The sequence below is a fragment of the Cupressus sempervirens genome, chromosome 7, assembly GCF_028749045.1.
Source record: "Cupressus sempervirens isolate cs-2001-9-10 chromosome 7, ASM2874904v1, whole genome shotgun sequence".
Lineage (NCBI taxonomy): Eukaryota > Viridiplantae > Streptophyta > Pinopsida > Cupressales > Cupressaceae > Cupressus > Cupressus sempervirens.
Window position 1 is genome coordinate 768,677,373 of NC_143124.1, and position 19,795 is coordinate 768,697,167.

Here is a 19,795-nt window from a genome sequence, read left to right on the forward strand (position 1 = left end):
AGAAACTCTAAGAGAAGACTGGATGAATGCGAATTTTGAGGAAGATATATCCTACAATGACTACGCAGTTCTGAGAATGAGATATTAGGGACGCGGAAATAGAGTATATTTTAACGATGATCTCAGGAGGAAGTTGAGTAAAGTAAATTTGTCCCCATTTGATAGATCCCGATCCATATCTGCACAAGCGTGGGCAATGAAGGCTAGTACTTACTTCCAGTTGAATCCTATGCCAGAAGAAGAAGCAATCAAATTTGCAGTGCTGTACTTGGAGGGAGTTGCGCATGAATGGTGGCATCACGACACCATCACACTGGGGCATGATCAAATAAATACTTACATGGAATTCACTGAGAGATTGATAGAGTGATTTGATGGTAAAGATCTGAAACTCAATTTCAAAGATTTGGCACAGCTGAGACAAACTGGATCAGACGACTAGTACATTGCAAAATTTTAGGAACTCTCTATTTTGGTCACAGACATTGCTGAAAGAAGACGGATAGTGCTCTTCATGGACGGACTGATAGAACCACTGAAAGGTTGGGTAAAAGGGTTCAATCTTGCCACCCTATCGGAGGCTATTAAAAAGGCATGGAGCATGGCATCATCGTCGACATCATCCTCTCAAAGTTACTCACACCCCAAACTGTCAGCGTTTCCGATGGACAAAGATGATAAACCTCCGCCTAAGAAGCCGTCATTCGACGAAGCTACCAAATAGGAACTCCGAAGGAAGAAATTATGTTTCAATTGCAAGGGACTGTGGGAACCTAGCCACAGATGCCTTGGAAAAGGAAAAATACACTACATTGAGGTTGTGTTCGATGATGAGGATGAACAGGAAGAAACGCTCGCTGAAGACAACCAACATCATGATGACACCAACATGGTTAGTTTGAACCATATGGAAAGAATTGCAACTTTGGTACGGTGCGGAGGAACTATGGCCCTAGCTGGTAGCTCGAAATGCATAGTTTTTTGTTTATGGGGTACCCTTCAAGGACAAAGGTTTACGGTGATGCTAGATAGCAGAGCTACTCTAAATTTCATAAACTCATCTTTGGTGAAACGAAGAAGACTACCTATAGAGATGCATGCAGGATTTTAGGTCAAGGTTGCTAGAGGGACTCTTTTACCTTGCACACACCTTGTTCCTCAACCAAGTATCACAATGGTGAATCACACGGTGACTGAGGATTTCTTCATAGTGGACCTTCATGACATGGAGGTTATTTTGGGCATATAGTGGATGGAGACACTTGATGAATATACTCAGAGCTTCAAACGGATGGATTTCACTTTTGTTGTCGATGGAAAGAAGGTTGTTCTTTGCGGAATGGCAATTGATAGTTCGAAGGAAGTTTCTGCACATCAAATGGAGGCAATTTTTCGGCATGATGACGTTGCATGGGTTGCACAGTGTTTTGTCTTGACGAAACCTATAAAAGGGCAATGAACACCTCCATATGAAGATGATCTCCAGGATATTTTGAGTAAACATGATAAAGTTTTCATTGACATTCCTCTTGGCATACTGCCCCATTGAGGGTTTGAACATACTATCGAGTTGGAAGCAGGAGCCAAGTCGGTCATAACCGCACTATACTGCCATCCCAAGAAATTCAAAGATGAGATCAAAAAGACGATCTAGGAGCTGCTGGAGAAAGGATGGATTCGTCCTAGTTCTAGCCCTTCCACGTCATCTCTGGTATTGGTCAAAAAGGAGGACGAAACGATATGCATGTGTGTGGACCATTGTGCGTTGAACAAAAAATAATAGAGAATAGATATCCCATTCCAAGCATAGATGAGTTGTTGGATGAATTGCATGCTGCTGTGTATTTTTTGGAAATAGATCTTTGTTCCAGATGCCATCAGATCCGCATGAGGGAGGAAGACGTAGAAAAGACGGCCTTCCATTGTCACTATAGGCATTATGAGTTTTTGGTCATTGCCGTTCGGATTGACAAATGCACCTGCTACATTCCAATCATGCATGAATTGCGTTTTCAACGAACAATTGCGTAAGTACTTATTGGTATTTTTTGATGATCTTATTTATAAAGGACATGGGAGGAGCACCTGAAGCATTTGGATGAAGTCCTAAGGATCATGGAAGAGAAATCTTTGTTCACCAAGCAATCCAAGTGTGAATTCGGTATGACATAAATATTGTACTTGGGGCATGTTGTCAGTAAATACAAAGTTCAAGTTAACTAAGAAAAGATTCAAGCTACCCTTGATTGGCCTCCCCCAAAATCACTTATGGATTTGCGAGAATTTTTCGGACTGTGCAGTTATTACTAGAGGTTTGTTAAAGGATTCTCTCAGCTCAGTGCACCCTTAACGGATCTTACAAGGAAGGGGTCTTTTCAATGGAATGAAAAGGGACAACTCACTTTTGATAAGCTGGAAGAGGCAATGAGCACTTGTCCCGTACTTGCATTACCTGATTTCACTCGACCGTTCATTTTGGAGTGCGACGTGTTCGGAGAAGGCATTGGCGTGGTATTGATGCAAGATAGACACCCCATAGCTTATGAGAGCAAGAAGCTTACACAGACAGAATGCCTATATTCCATCTACGACAATGAGATGTTGGCCATCATGCATGCACTAACCAAGTTCCGATAGTATCTGGTAGGTGCTAAGTTTGTTGTTTGTACGGATCACAACAGTTTGAGATATTTTCTGGAGCAACAGGACTTGAACGAGAGGTAACAAAAATGGGTAAGCAAGGTTCATGCTTTTGATTTTGACATTGAATGTGTGAAAGGGAAGAACAATGTGGTTGTAGATGCCTTGTCTAGGAAACCTGTCATCTACTCACTAAACTAGATCTCAGCTGATTGGAAGGCACATTTGTTGGTAGAATATTCTAAAAACACATTTTCCTGCGAGCTAATGAATGGCAACACCTAGGATGATCGGTACAAAGTGGTGGATGACATTATCTACTATAAGAATCGGATGTTTTTAGTGTCGGAATCCAAATTGAAGTGGAAAATCTTGAAGGAAGTACACGACTCACCCTTAGCAAGACACTCGGGTTTTCTTAAAACTTACAAAAGTCTCCAGGAGAGGTTTTCATTGAAAGGACTCAAAGGGGACGTGTTGTAGTAAATAAGAGAGTGTGTGGTCTTCCATCAGAACAAATCCGAACATACTCTACTTGTCAGGTTAATATAACCTCTACCAATTCCAAAACATAAGTGGGAAAGTATCTCGATGAATTTCATAACAGGGCTTCCCAAGGTGAACGGAAAGGATTGTATTTTCATGGTGCTTGACAAATTGACAAAGTATGGACATTTCTTCGCCATCCCCTTAGATTTTCAGGCCGCACAAGTTGCCGATCTGTTTTTTAGAGAAGTCTTTCGCTTGCATGGGTTACCCCGAAACATTCTCAGTGATCGTGATGGGCGATTCATCAGTATCTTCTAGACAGAACTGTTTCAGATGGCAGGGACAGAATTGTCACCAAGTACTAGTTACCACCTGTAGACAGATGGACAAAGGGAGATTGTGAACAAGTGGCTCAAAGGTTACCTTCGGAACTACCTTTCGGCACAACGGGTGTGGGTCAAATGGATACATCTAGGGGAATGTTGCGATAATACCACTTACCACATGTCCATTTGAATGACACCATTTAAAGCTCTGTACGGGTACGAACCCCTTTCCTTCATTGACACAATTCTGGGTGACAGTCGTGCACCAAAGGCAAGGGACTAGCTTCAGGAGGGACAGGACATATTGAGATGCTTGAAGGAAAACTTACAACGGGCACAAAATCAACAAAAGATGTACACTGACAGACATAGAATGGAGAAGAGTTTCAAAGTAGGGGACTTGGTCTATCTCTGGCTCCAGCCATATCGACAATCCTCATTGAAAGAAAAGGGAAAAGAAAAATTGAAGTCACGATTTTATGGCCCCTTTTGTGTAGTTTGTTGAGTTGGTGAAGTCGCATATGAGCTGGAACTTCCAGAGAGAAGCCGTATTCATAACGTTTTACATGTTTCATGCCTGAAGAAGGTCGTAGGGCAGAATGCCACGGTAGCCACAGACCTTCCACCACTCAATGAAGAAGGAAAGTTCATATTGGAACTAGCTGAGATCATCGAAGTACGTGAAAAGACTCTGTGGAACTGCACGGTGAAGGAATATTTGGTGCATTGGAAACACTTGCCATTGGATGACACGATGTCGGAGGGTGAGCACATTCTCCAGCACCTAGCATTGCATTTGCTTAAGGACCAGCAAAATCTGGGACGGGAGGACTGTAATGTTCCTATTATAAAATAAATTATGTATCAAACTTGTTAATGGGCTGATTGATTTAATTTATCTCAGAGCCATTTTTATTTTTGTTTCCGTAGTTGTGTCATCATCATCTATCTTTGTACACCCTCGGAAAGTTTTCCCGACGAGTATTTAAGCACCAATCAATCTTTGTACACCAATCAACCACATCTTCAAGCTTGTGGTGGACAAATTTGAATGTTTTGTCTAACCAAATTCTTCTGTTGTGTCCATTGAAAGGGTTTTTTTGTTTCCGACATTGGAGAGTAAATGAAGTTTCCTTTGTTCACAAACTCACTCTTTTTGCTCTGCAAATTCTCTACAATTTTTCAATGCTTTTAAGTTTGAGGGAACACACCTTGATAACTTAAGGTGGTTATTGATGGAATGTAGTTAAGGCATGTCACATCCATCATACTGCATCAAAAAGGGCAACTCTTGAATGCCATCGGCTGCATGGTGCATTAATGAGAGGGGATAGGTGGCCAGCTCAATGTGTAGGAGAATAATTGTTAGTTTTCTTTCATTCGTCCCATTTGACATCAAAATAATTTTCAGTGGCAGTTTTAAGAAGGTTAAGGCTTAAATCCCAGTTCAACATCATGTCAGCCTCCCTATTACCATGTCTTTTTATGTGTGAATGCTTGTAATCATCAAAGGATGTCAACTTATCATTGATTTTGGAGATGTAGTTTTGGAGATGCCATGCCTCCATGTCACCTTTGATAATGGTGCTTATAACTATCTGTGAGTCACCTTCAACATGTAATTATGTGGCTCCTACTTTTTTTGAGCCTTTGATTGCCAAGCAAGCCACTTCAATTCTGCAACATTATTTGTACCATCTATAAGATGTTTGCTTCCACAATCAATAAGGTCCCCTTTTGAATCTCTAATTATGAACCCTAACCCAAAAGCACCAAGGTTCCCTTTAGAAGCTCCGTCAAAGTACACTTCCACCAACCTTCTTGGGGTCTTTCCCATTGGACTTCCTCAGACAAAGGGGGAGTGGAGGGATTAACCCTGAAACACCCATTCATGGGAAAAAGAGTTTGTGGTGACCAAGTGAGAATCGAACTAGAGTTGATGCATAGCATCAGGATCATAAGGCTAACACTATGCCTCACAACTCGCCTTCGCACCAGCTTGGCTACTCAAGTGCCCTTTTAAGGGTTTGTGGTGACCAGGTAAGATTCAAATCGGAGTTGATGCATAGCATCGAGACCATATGGCTAACACTATGCCTCACAACTCGCCTTCGCACCAGCTTGGCTACTCAAGTGCCTTTTTAAGGGTTTGTGGTGACTAGGTAAGATTAAAATCGGAGTTGATGCATAGCATCGAGACCATAAGCTTAACACTGTGCCTCACGACTTGCCTTCACACCAACTCGGCTACACGTGTGCCCTTTAAAGGGTTTGTGGTGACTAGGTGAGAGTCGAGCTAGAGTTGAATCATAGCACCGAGATCATAAGCCTACCACTATGCCTCACGATTCACCTTCACACCAACTCAACTACTCATGCACCCTTAAAAGGGTTTGCGGTGACTAGGTGAGGTTTGAACCGGAGTTGATGTGTAGCAACGAGATCATTAGCCTAACATTACGCCTCACGACTCGCCTTAACACCAACTCAGATACACATGCACCCTTTAAAGCAATAAGAGGAACAAATTTTGTTGTGTCCCCATATCACCTTATATGGATTGTTGAGACTCTAAAATAAACTGTGAACAAATATTTCAAATCTCAAGAGATTGTCTATGCCCTTTTATTTGAAAAGTTAATAAGCTGGATACAGATTTAGTCTCCCTGGATAACATAATGCAAGAGGAGAAAAAGTAATTTTGGTTCACATATAATCCTATATTGTTTGTTGAGACTCTGAATTGAACCATGCATAATTTTTTGAATCTCAAGAGATAGTCCATACCCTTTGCTTTTCTTAGTAGCATGCCATATACATCATGTACAATAGTTTAAGGGGAATGCAGAATCTCAACATTGAATGTTGAAAGCATTTTTCCTTCCCATGATATATACGGTCTCAGGTCTGAAGTTTCAAAGTTTTCCCTCCCTGTAATATTCAGTACAATTCCAAGCATAAGTGCCTTGGATGTTCTCAGGCGATCTTAAGTTGAGCAAAAAGGAGCAATTCAGTTTTACAGAGTGCAACAAACATAGTGAGTGAGAAAGTATATATCTAACATGAAAAGTGCTACTAGGGACAACCACTACATAATTTCTTATGATAAGTTAGAAACTAGAGGAAAGTGCGAAAAAATTATGTTCTTCCTTTCTGGCTTAAGCTTACTAAGAAAACTCTGAAAAGGAGAGTTAGATTTTCTATCTTAATGTGAATTTTTTTTGTCATTACCAACTTTAATTTTATTTGCAGATAACTGACATTGAAAGCTTAGTTGTGGTACCAATATCTAAGGCCTCTGCACAGCAAAGAGCTGGAAGAGCTGGGAGAGTTCGTTCTGGAAAATGTTACAGGCATGTTTTTGGAGCGATTTTTTTTTGCATTGAGCTACCTGTTACTGAATATTTCCATTTAGAGTTTTAGAATTTGTTTTAATATTTGTGGTTTACCCCAGTGCACTAGTCGGGTGCTTAGTTATTTCAGTTTAGGTAAGCATGCAAACAACAATATCAAATAAGTTAATTGTCTTTTTCCCCTTTTCCTTACTGTGTAATGTCTATAGTGATATAAAGCTGTTTTTATTTTGGTTATGCAGTTCTTTCAACTTCTTAGTACTTTGGACATGTTTATTGATAAGGAAAATCTTATAAATCTATTGTCTTATAAATCTATTGTAAAACGGATGAAAGTGTAGAAAGGAATTTATGTCATTCAAACTATTCCTGATAGTAGATAAACAAATTGAAATGTTCATTAAAAACTAGGTTACTTTATATGGTTTGCCAGTGTCATTCAACTGATTCGGTTAATTGTTAGAGGTGCAATCCATAAGCCACAAAAAGGACAAGTCTAAATATAATTTTAGAGAACAAACTAAATGCCATGACCCCTTTCCCCAAAATTAAAGTGAACCCGAAAACGCATTCCTTTGTTTCCTATGGACTAAAGGGAATAATTGAAATATTTTTTAAAACAAGTTAAATTAAACATTGTAGTAAAGTGAAATGTTTAATTGGGGAATATAAGGCCTCCTATAACCTCTAAGATCAAATTTTGAATAGTTGCATGTCCAAGTGACAGGGAAACATATAAAGGACTCTTACTTTGTGTAATGTGCCCCATCTCCAATAGCTCTTTGATAGCCTTCTGAATCTGATCCTTTGTGTTTTTTAGGATTCCTATATGGGTAGTAATAGTAAGTATTTTCCCTCCAACTCAATCACATGCTCAATGTCTCTATTAGGAGGCTTACTTGGAGGCATGCTACTAGAAACCTTGCTTCACTATAGCAAAGCTTGAATCTCAGGGTGATAATGATCTCATATCCTCTTCTGTAAATATAGGCATGATTATGCTCTCTGCTGCCCGCTCTACCTGATTATGTCTAAAAAGATTTTCTGTGTGCTTGAAAAAGACAACCCGTGGTCCTCCATTGGACATTCCTCTGAAAACATCATTCTCCATCTCCGACCTAAATTTCAGGGCCATGCTTTGAAAATTGTGTGCTCTCTCCTAGGAAACAGTTTTTTAAATACTTAATGCCCAACACTGCAACCCTGTCTCCGATGGTAAACCACATAAAAGTCATCCTTGACATCTTAGTTCCTCAAATTAAATCTCAGCTATGAGACCATCCCAGTGCATGTATGGTGAATCCATGTGCAACCATCACCTTTGAACGGTCCACATCCTCTATTTTTAAACCGTTGTGGCTGCAAGTCCCTAATCAATGATGTTATGAATAGCATCTATATCAATCAATGGCACCAAGTGCTGTCCACCTAATGCTCCTTGGATATGAAATGATTATTTTTGCTAAAAACTGTAGTTGCAAATGTGTGCCCTCACTTTCCGCCTCTGACTTCTGTGAAGACCTTTTTTCATCCTTTTCTTCAGGATCAGATTGTTGGTCTGATTTATTAGCTGAATAGTATTTTATCTGGTTTGACTTTCTTCTCACTGCACATTTATGACCTTAGGCCCAAGGTTCTTTGCATGTGTAGCATAAATTCTTGGAGTCATCTTGTTTAGCTCATTGATATCCTTTTGAAAAAATAACATTTGGATCTCTCCTATCATATGATGTATATCCTCAATCTCCTTACTGATTAGAAATTCCTTCCTTAGCCAAGTTGAGTTCATATTAGGAGTCCGAGTAATATCATTAATGACTACATTATCCTCTCACTGCACATTTATGACCTTGGGCCCAAGGTTCTTTGCATGTGTAGCATAAATTCTTGGAGTTTGGATCTCTCCTATCATACGATGTATATCCTTAATCTCTTTACTGATTAGAAATTTCTTCCTTAGCCAAGTTGAGTTCATATTAGGAGTCTGAGTAATATCATTAATGACTACAGTATCCTTATGTGAAGAGTTTTGAGTAGTGACAATATTCTTTTTGCCTATTTTTGCAGGTCCCATCATGATGGCAACAATTATTTTTGCAATAAATCATACAAATGAAATCCATCTACTCCTAAGATTTTACTTGTAACTTCCCACAGAAAATCACCAAGAAATTAGCTAAATTGCATTCTTGAGAGAAAATTTGTTGAAAATTCTAATTCTACAATAAATTGCTCAATTCTAGTCCAATTCCTCAGAAGTTTTGGATTGTAGACACTTTAATGTGTTTTTCAATAACCCTTCAAAAATCAAGATTTCTTTTGCCAGATTAGGAAAGATGCGAGTTTCCCAAAAAAATTGGTCGAAATCATAATTCGATAGTAAATCTCTTCATAATGCTCCAATATTTTTGTAGTTTTCATTTTAGATGCTTCAGTATGTCCTTGAAACCCTTCTAAAATTCAGAAAAAGTCTGCCAAAATTTAAGAGATGCGTGCTTTCCAAATTTTTTTATTAAAAATTCAAATTCTGCAGTAAATCACTTGATTCAGTTTCAACTTCTTTTAAAGTTTTATTGTTTTGATCAATAGGTTCTTGAAAAACCCTTCAATAATATGGGATTTTTTGCCAAAATATGAGATGTATGCACTTGACAAAATGACCTCCAAGATTGAAAAAAAAAACTCTCCTTTATGGTGCCAAGATCATGCTTTGATACCACTTGTAATGAAGTAACTTGCACAAAAAGAAAGATAATATGAAATAGTCTGCAAACACTAGATAATAGTTGAGAATAAGAAGCCACTTTGAGGGGACAAAACTTCAAATTTCTCCAATGAGAACATATTTCACAATTTGATGATCGAATTAGCCTTACTATGTCTTATATATATGCTACTTACACTTAGGAGTTAGGATAGCACCCAAGCTGGCTTAGATAACAGCATATAAGCCCTAGCAGACCTAAATAACTAATTAAGAAAAAGTAACAAGAATATGATTTAATCAAGAGTTAAGGTAGCCAAAATGACTATTCATAACCCTATGCATACTCTAGGTTAAGGGTGTAGCACTTGGACAATCCCCTTTACAAATAAAACTCAAATCCATCTCCGAGACAAACTAGACCTAAACTGACAACTGCTTGTGGCAAACCAGTAATTTGGGCAGTTTACACACAATGCCCACACAAGCCATGGTCAGTCCACTTTCCCAACCAAAATCTATGCTTTGAGGCCTAGAACATATAAACTTTATAAAATTTCAAACCTCATTTTTAGGACACCTAATACACAAATTACCAATATGAGAGCCTTAGCAAGTTGAAAGTGGGTCCCATCATGATGTCTTATACTTTATTTTGGACCTAGAAATCATATGCATATGAAAGGAACCACAATGAATGTCAAATGGTCATAAAATGAAACCCAAAATCAATTTGGGTTCACCATGAAGAATGTAGTAGCTTGCATATTCATAAGCATTTGATTACGGACTTGCTTGTCACTCAGTTAGATTAAAGGAAGACCATTGAGGTTCACAGTCTGTATGGGTGCAAGAATAGATGAAGAATGGATGCTGGATGCCATTTTATATCTCATTTGCATGTTCACTTTGTTTTGGATGAATACTCAAAGTGGATGTGGAAATAAATTGTATGTTGCAACCTCCTATATATTTGTGACTAAATTCACTTTCAAGTTTTGCAGAAATGGAAGCAAAATTAATAAAAATTCAGATGTGGGAAATAAATGTGATGTGACTCAAATAGGACTTTGGTCTGAGATTTAAGACAAACCATAATATGATTGCTTATATCAAGAAAGTGAGCTTTTCTATCCTCGTATAAATTAATTGTTCTTTATTGCTATGCTTTTCCAAAGATGGTGTCAGAACTATAGTGGTTTGTGGAAAATCAAATGCAAAGGAAAGGACATAACGTTAAAGCTTCTTACTGTGTCTGTGAAAGCATTTCACTATTGAGACATAAACACCCCAAGTGCAGTACATGATAATACGATGAGACCTTGTAGAGAAACATGGAAAGTGTAAAGGTTACTTTGCATCCAAGTGCTTTTTCTGCAAAGAAGAGAAATTAAAATAGCTCAACCATTTGGCATATTGAAAAGAACTAATAGAACAAATTTTAGAAGTAGGTATATGTTGACTAGAAAAATTTAATGAGGGTTTCAAAGTCTGTATGTACACTTAAAAGATGTCCCAGAGAGCATCACTGTTGAAACTCCTTTCTGTTGTCTACACTGAAATATATCCTAGAGGAGAGTACTAAGTGGGCTGTAAAATCTATCAACCAAGATAGGAGAGGTGCTAATATTTTGAAGTGAGAGAATGCATGTAAAGTAATGAAGGTGGATTAACTTCCCAACCCTAGTTATGTATAATATTGTTCTACAGACAAATTGGTATTGTACCACCTATTTTTATTCACAACAGCTTTATGGTAGCAGGAAAGAACTGTCTTTATATGCTTCATTTTGTTGTTAAGTAGGACGTGTGTTCCTCATTGTATGGGAACATCTTTAAATATTTTTTTGATGTTCTTTGCTATGCTTGATTATGTGATAGTAATATTTTGATGCACATATATTATTGAATAGTGTCTTCTATGTTTCATTTTTAATTCATTTTTCTTGTGCTTGATGTGTTTGTTAGTACTGACATCTACCTTTTGATCAAACACAATTTGTTTCTTTCTTTTTCTGGTCATCAATTGAAAACTTGAGGTATAAGGCCCAGAAGTTTTGGTCATTTTATTTGTGAAAAACAAGTTGAATGGAGTAATATGGCTTAAGCATGTAAAGGTTTTGTTTCAGTTTTAAATCTTGATTATTTCCATGCTTCATTGTGTCTATCAGGTTATACACAGAAGAGTTTTATATAAAGAAAATGTCCACAGATGGCATTCCAGAAATGCAAAGATCAAATCTTGTCAGCTGTGTAATTCAGGAAAGACCTAATGTTTTTTAACAATTGTTTATATTTTGAGCTTGTGGTTGTATCCTTGTCTGATTGCTTGTGTGATTCATCAAATTTCATCTGTAAATTGTCAATGATTTGTGTCAATCACAGAGCTAGGGTCACTTCATTAATTTTCGTAAAAAAGCTAATGATATTGATGTTACTACTTTGCAAACCATAACTGAGATACTCTTCATAAATATTGTCGAACATTTTCCTGCTGGATTGATTTCTTTTCTTGAAGAAGTAAAATTTTTGACGTAGTTATTAAAATTGTCCATATTTGAGAGTAAGTTTTTTGATGCAGTTTCTAAAATTCTTCTTATTTACTTCATTACTGTAAATATGCAATTGTTAGCCAGGGCTGAGCAAGAATATTCAGCACCTCTCACAAATGAATTGCAGTGGCATTTTGAGGCCAATTGTTTAATACTCTGTTATTATCTGCTTTTAATTATAAGGTTTGGTTGAACACAACAACCAATTTCATCTATATTACAACAGAAATCAAGTGACTTTATTAGCTTGTATCTGGGTATTAGTCTGAACTTTATTGAAAACTTAAAAATTGAACTTTGGGGAAGACAAAAAATTTCAAGTTACTGTAATTGCAAGCATATAACATTTAATATGTTTTTGGTGGTTATTCGAATTTTGAACTAATTGTATCTAGGAAGGTGAACTATAGAGTTTGATAACTTAATCAGTCCACTCGGTCTTTTTGTCTTTGGTAGCTATTTTTTCGACCATTTTAGACCTGTGAGAAAATAAGGGTTCTCAGGATCAGTTGTTTCCCCATTACACTTCAGTTGACATCCATCGTTACAACTATATAATTAGACATAGTCTGCAATTCAACATTTGTAAATCAGATATGAAAAATCATATCCTTTCTATCTTTACACTGGCAGAATATTTGCCTTCCTATCCACAAAAAGCGCATGAAGATGGAATAGCAGGTTCAATACAATATGGTACTGCAGTAGATGATCAAGTTGTATTTGTAGAGATGGTCCTTTCAAGGAAAATGGCAAAATTGGAGAGATAATTATTAAATGTAGATAGTTGAACTAAATAGGCAATTTCATTAATTCTGAACAGCCATGTTGCATCAAAAAATACATATGGCTTATGTAGAGAAAGTTAAGATTGTTGCAACAATCAGAATCTTAAGGCTAGCCTTCTCTTGGAAGGGACAATCCCTTGTTTCAGGACTCAACAACATACTCCATTTGAGGCATACATATAAAAAGACAACTTTTGGGTAATAGAATGCTAAAAATCAACAAAAGCATAGAAAGGGGGAGAACTGCCATTGCAAATGTGGCACATTAATTTTACCTTTTTAAAATTTAGCTGCTTTTATTCTATTTAAGTTATTTTTATAGCCATGCTTGCAGTAGCCCCCTGTTGTCCCCAGAAATTGAGAAAAGTTTTTGTTTTTCCCTAAACTCAGTACTGATATTCCCGTCTTGGAATCTCAAGAGAAATACTGATTTTGAGTGTGTTAATTACATGTTTGATGATGCAAATGGTAAATATCTTTGATGAAGTCATTATTATAAGTCCAAATAGAGCCTGAAGATATATCTGAGATCCGTACCTAACATTTAATCCATGCTTGTTAAACATCCGTACACTATTTCCTTGCCCTATTAGGTATCATGACGTAAGAGTAATCAGAACATTAATACACAGTATTTTAGTTTTTGAGTTCTTTGTTGTTGAAAATTGTGCTTGTAGACTATTGGTGACATTGGTTGCATTTTCTTGTTTCTAGAATCCCCACATTAAGGTGTTAAGTCACTTCTTATGATCATCTTGGTCCTTGCATTCTAGTTTTAAATTTGAAAGGTCTGATTTTTTTATCATCTGGGTGATAATTCCCATCAATTCATCAAGGTGATATAAAACGTTCTCTTGCTTTGGGGATTAGTATATAGTTAATGATTTTTGTGCAATTTTCATTTGGAGCATTTCACTCAAGCATTTGAATAGTTTATTGCATTTTACTATTAAATTGAAGATTTGTTCTTACATTATGCAGTTAAAGGCATTAGGCATAGACAATATCATGGGTTTCGATTGGCTTGCTTCTCCACCACCAGAGGCAATGGTGAGGGCACTTGAAGTTCTTTACTCTATTGGTGTCTTGGATGAAGATGGAAAATTAACGTCTCCAACTGGATTTCAAGTTGCTGAAATTCCTCTTGTAAGTGACAGTAGCTAAACAGTATATGTATTTTGCAATTGTGATGGATGTTGATTGAATCAAAGCACCCAAAGTTTTATATCAATTGCAAAATCATACCAAGGAATTCTCCTCTGTTTATTTAGAGACCATTTTTCAATTTATTACAATTTATCGTATGGAACAATTACCCAGTGCCACACATGTATGTATAATAATTGTAGTGGTGGATTACATCTATTCAATGATCTGTATAAGCTACAGAAAATCAGGTCGCTGACCCAGCTGATTCACGCAAGTTCTTTCATCATAAATATCCTTTCTCTACATTTTAATCTATGTACATTTGTAATGATGGCAACTTGAAATATAAATCTAGATCCTACCTCACCACATTTTGTACCAGAGAAGCATAATTCCACGAGAAACCCTGATCTTGCTGATTTTCAAAAAATTCCCCAACTGGAATGATTTTTTCTTCAAAAATCCTGATTGTCAACTGCTATTTTCAATCATGTCCAATGATATTTAAAGGTTTAAAACGCAAAAAAAATCACTTGGGAAATACACTTACCATCCATCAACCTGTCTTGATACCCTAAACATGTAAGATCACTATTGAATTGGGTTTTTTTGTTTACTTTTAGCACAAAACTAACCACTAGATGCAGAAACATGGTTCACCATGAGAGATTTGTCTTATTTCATCAGGTTGTTGAGGCAAATTGTAGATAGGCAACCTTGAATGAACATATATTTCTAATAGATTTTAAGAACATTAAAATAAAGACATTTTCTATGGATGCTTCTATATTTGATTTTAAGGACATTAACATGGACTGATTTTGAGCATGTGCTGTATTTTTGCAGTATTCCACACTACTGTCGTTGCCTTTGGCTCATAGAAATGATTACCTTACATATAAATCCAAAGACACAATCTAATGGGAAATGGTAGGCAATATCTTAAATACTAAGGCTAACAGTACTTGCCGAAAGTAAATATAGAAAACCAGACCAAACTGAAATGAAACTCTATTGGCCTAATATCAACCTAAAAAAGCTTGTTTTCTTGGAATTCTTGTGATCGTGTCTATTCAAAAGAGAAAAAAACTTTTCAGTTGTCAAAATAATATTGAGATGGTTTATATTATCCAGGTAAGGTTGGGACAAAATTCCTTTTCAAATGCTAACAAAGTGTGATAATATGGAGCTTCAATTTGACATTGGCTATCAGGTTTTAATGACAAGCAGTTAGGATAGTGACCATTGTGTAATAAAGTTGGAAGCAAAAGCATATACGTAATAGTATATGGGCATTGTGGAACTGGAAGCATAATGTTTTATATGCAAAATATAAAAATTTGCTTGTAGTGCTGGAAAAAAGTGAATCTCAGAAATAATTTATACCAAAATGAAGGATTCTTTTGGTTATATTTAAATTACTGCATATTCCACAGGCTTAATGCTTTGTTAATTGGTGAAACTCACTGCTTAAATACATGCCCTACAGTTGTTAGCTAGCTACATTCCGTTTAGGCTCGTCATAGACATGGAGTTTCAAAAGGTCTGCAAGGAGTATAACAGTAGTGCATGAATGCTTTAGGCATATAGCGTAGCATTACATCCATGATAAATAGATATTAGGCAAACTAATGCATAACTTGAGAGAGTTCTTAATCCCTCCCAAAGCAGGCTTTAAATATTTTCCCTTTATCAACCTCAATAAATTTCAGCAGCAATTGTCCCATTGTTAGGGAATGTTCCTTGTGCATTGATTATTCATTCAAACTCTACCTATAGTCTCTTAAATTCTCAACTCCATCAATGTTTCTAACTCCATCCTCCACTTGTTCACAAAATCAAGGAATTTTTTCTTGAATAATAATAGCTAGAATTGTGGCTTAAATAGCTGCTTCATTTTTTGTACTACTATGGTTTTATTATCTAATGGAAAGATATTTGACGTTCGCTTCACTATTTTAGAAATCTGCTAAAACAATTATCAATGAAAACATTTCAATATCATTTATGGTCTTTTTGAGATGCAATATTTTGTTTCAAATGAATATTCTGCTGCTCTATCCTGAGATATTTTCTTGAAAACCTATGAAGTTGGACTTTTCAGTTGCTTCCTTTGTCATAAAGTTTCCCTTTCACACTCTTAATAGTTCTCTTTCACACTGTTCTAGAAATTTCAAGTACTATTAAATCACAAATATGAATCAGTTAATTCCTATTTTGTAATTATTATGTCTTGAAGATAGGAGATTTCTACAATCCATGAAATGCGCAATTGTGTTTCTGGGCTAAAATTGTGTGTGAATTTTTAACCATCAACGTTTCGGATCATACTCCATGATCCATCATCAGGATGAGAGTGTAAGAATGCCAAATAGAATAAGATTGCAGACCACATGACTATTAAAAGAGGAGAGAAGGTGGGTCGAAAAGGGGGGGGGGCATGTGAATCGAGAGGAACACAAGAATGAAAAAGAAGAAAAAAAGAAGCAAACTAAAGAGAAAAAAGAGAGAAGAATTAAAATTAACAAGAGAGAAAAGTAAAATACAATAAATAAAGAAGAAAGGAAAGACCACTAAATGGAAAGAAGACCAAAGAAAAAGAAATAAGCTCAAGCATTAAACTAAAAGGGTTAACAAAAGAATAAACACCAATTGAAAAGAAATAAAAGCAAGTAAATAAAACTAACAACTAAAAAGAAAAGATGCAAGTAAATAAAAAAAAAAGGAGGAGAGTTAGTGAAAACAATCTGAAAAAGAGGAGAGCAACAATAACACAAAACTCAATAATAATAATAAAGAAAATGGAAACAAAAACAAAAGAGAAACCAACCTTGGATGAAGAATACAAGGAGAGAGCGAAGATCAAAAAAAAATAGTAAAAACCCAAAATAAACAAAAATAGCTAAATAATAAAATAAAAATAAAAATAAACCAAAAAGATTATATACATATATGTATGTATATATATACAAATATAAGCATAATCAATATTATTATATGTGATATATATATAATAATATACCAATGATAAATAATATTATTGTAATATTCTCTGCTGGTTTTTATTAAAAATATTGAACCTTGACTAGAGGGAATTTTGTCAAACAGTTGTTATACAATCCAATGCCTCTATACTATCACTTTACTGTGTATCATTGTAAATGCCATGAACAGTCATGTGGAAAAGAACTCCAGCAAATACATGGATGGTGTTACGGACACATTAGACTATAAAACTCATTTAAATTTGCAATGATAAACCCAGGTCTGTTATGCTATATGTTAATGACAAAATTCCTATATACAAGAAAAGAAGAACATAACATATAGTTACAGGTGTGAGATAGTACAGACCCGGTTTCTGATAATATGGACTGCCGCCGGTTGGAAATGAGGGATCTCGTGAGCTGCCCGTGAACTACTAATCAGGACACTTAAGTGACTTTGTAACCTCCTCTGGCTTCTGTGTACTGTTCTTGTTATCAGATTCCTTGCTTGTCACTACTGGAGAAAGGTATTCAAGTGCCAGTTTCACTGTGATACGATTCTGAAATGCTGACCAGCTATTTCTTATTACGAGCTCAGCTTACTGTATGTTTGATGCCAGAAAGAAACGCTGGTAACGTACTGCAGATGTAATGGAATGACATTCATGCAAAGTACTGTATTATAACAATCTCCTCCGCTACAGGGTGACTTCTCTCGTCTGCTTGCCGACTTGAACCAGTATGACTCAGTGATGACCTATGCATCCAAACCTCATGTACTGACCTGTTTTACTTCACTGCTATCGGAAAGACTCCAACTTCCTATCAGCCTCCAATGTATCCAATCTTACTTCAATTCTCAAAGTACCAATATGAGTGCCAGCTTTGCGTCCAGCCTCACTATTTTCCTTAAGGGGTTTCGTACTTAGGAAATATCCAATCACATCTAAGCAACCTTTAGGATTTTATAAAGCAACATATATTCGTGGTGTTAATCCCAATGTAGCTCAATGCTTTTATAACCTCGATATGAGCGAGGAAACAAACAACTAGGCAATGTGGGATTAAAAGCCAATTTCGTCTTTTAGTCACTTAACTTTATAACTTTATAACATTAAAATATTTAATTAAATCACTTAAGTCACCTAAACTTTAATATCTCTTGAAATACTTGTCTAATTGCCATGCTGTCTGAAATAGAAATCTATCCTCATAAATCCCCATGTGACCAAATACACTTTCTAAAAATAGAAAGGGTCCATCTCTATTACCCTTGACTTACTATACATAGTAAGTATGGCAAATGGAGTCCAAATGACATCGAATGAAGGCCAAATCTATAAATTGCTGAATGTTGGAGATGAATCAATCCTAAGAAGACCCTCTAACCATCCTCATTAGCCTACGAGGATCCAATATTAGGTTAATCTCTGAAATTCTGATGTCAGCAACCAATGGGGACATTACAGTTCTCCCTTCCTGAGATTGCTTTCCCTCAAGCAATCCAACAATAAAAGTGAACTCCAACCTCCACCTGGATCCCAAATGAAGTAGTAAGTGACACCCTTGTTAACATTGAACCAACTGCATACCACTAACATCATCAAGACTAACAACATAACCTGCAGTATAGTACTCAAAACTTGTGCTAATGATGTGGGAGTTAGAATATCACTAGAATAATCCCCCACAAGAAATATCTTCATTGTTTACCATACAGGGTAAGAATACTTAAAACATGTAGTATAGCATGATTCAACGCAAAATAGATACTTTATTCATATATGCAATTAATGATTACAATTCTAATACAATGACTACACTGATTCCCATGATGATTCCAAAGTCCATCTCGGACGTGTACATATACCTTTCCGAAGGGGTGACTCAAGTGTCACGTGCTCGTTTAGATACTATTCTACCCGTCGGCTACACTATACATTTTACCGACATCATCCCACCCCAAAAGAAAAGTCGTCTTTGGACGACAATTACAAAATTCAAAATAACAAAATACATCAATGCATAAGTACTAGACAGAGGGATGCGTCCCTGGCGTAGTGGCCGTCCGCGTCCTCAACTCATTCAGCTCCGTCCGTAGCTTGTAGACCTGTTCTTTTCTAATCTTCAACTTTGCTTCTGCTTCCATCTGAAGCTCTAGGACTGACTGCATCATCTCTCTGACTTCTCCCAGCTCCTCCTTTTCTGCTGCCATCTTTTCTTTTTCTACTGCCAACTGTTCTTTTTTTGCTAACAGGGTTGTCCTCTCGAATTGCTAGGCCGCCCTCTCAGATTCCCAGGCTACCCTCTCTGAAGCTAACCTGGTAGTTGACTCCTCCTGAGCTCTCTCAGCTACTACTTGATCCGCCTGACTCCTCCGAAGAGTGTAGTACGCCTCCCTGTGTAACTTTGCTATCTCATGAATCAGAATCTCTACTCGGCTCTCCATCTCAAGGTCTCTCGTCGTGGCCCAGTCCTACCGCATCTCCGCAGTCTCCACATCTGGCCATCCCCTCTCCTCAAAACAAACCGTAAAGCAGTTGGACATCCCAACCTCATGAAAGATATGACTCCCTCCAGCTCCTTCACCACTGATTCCAATGCTTGAGTCTTTGCCAAAGCTAACACCTGGCGAGCTCGAGATGCTAGAGTTGCGACATCATCAAGAAAAAATACCTCTGTCATCACTGTCTCTTGCACTACTGGGTGTTCCTATTGTGCTAGAATTAAAACTTCTTGTGTTGTACGGAGTTCATCCTTATCTTACACCTTGTTCCTATCCTTGTTAAGAAAATTCGGCATTAATC

General features: G+C 36.8%; 1 protein-coding gene across 7 annotated transcripts in view; it reads left to right on the forward strand.

Annotated features, from left to right (window-relative positions):
• Positions 1-19,795, forward strand: part of LOC149549576 (RNA helicase family protein) — a 282,811-nt gene that overhangs the window by 147,051 nt on the left and 115,965 nt on the right. For all 7 annotated transcript variants that reach the window (XM_089792897.1, XM_089792899.1, XM_089792898.1 and 4 more), the window contains 3 exons: positions 6,708-6,808; positions 11,684-11,771; positions 13,831-13,998. In XM_089792897.1, the coding sequence (XP_089649023.1) occupies positions 6,708-6,808; positions 11,684-11,771; positions 13,831-13,998 (357 nt within the window). The remainder of the gene's footprint in view (positions 1-6,707; positions 6,809-11,683; positions 11,772-13,830; positions 13,999-19,795) is intronic.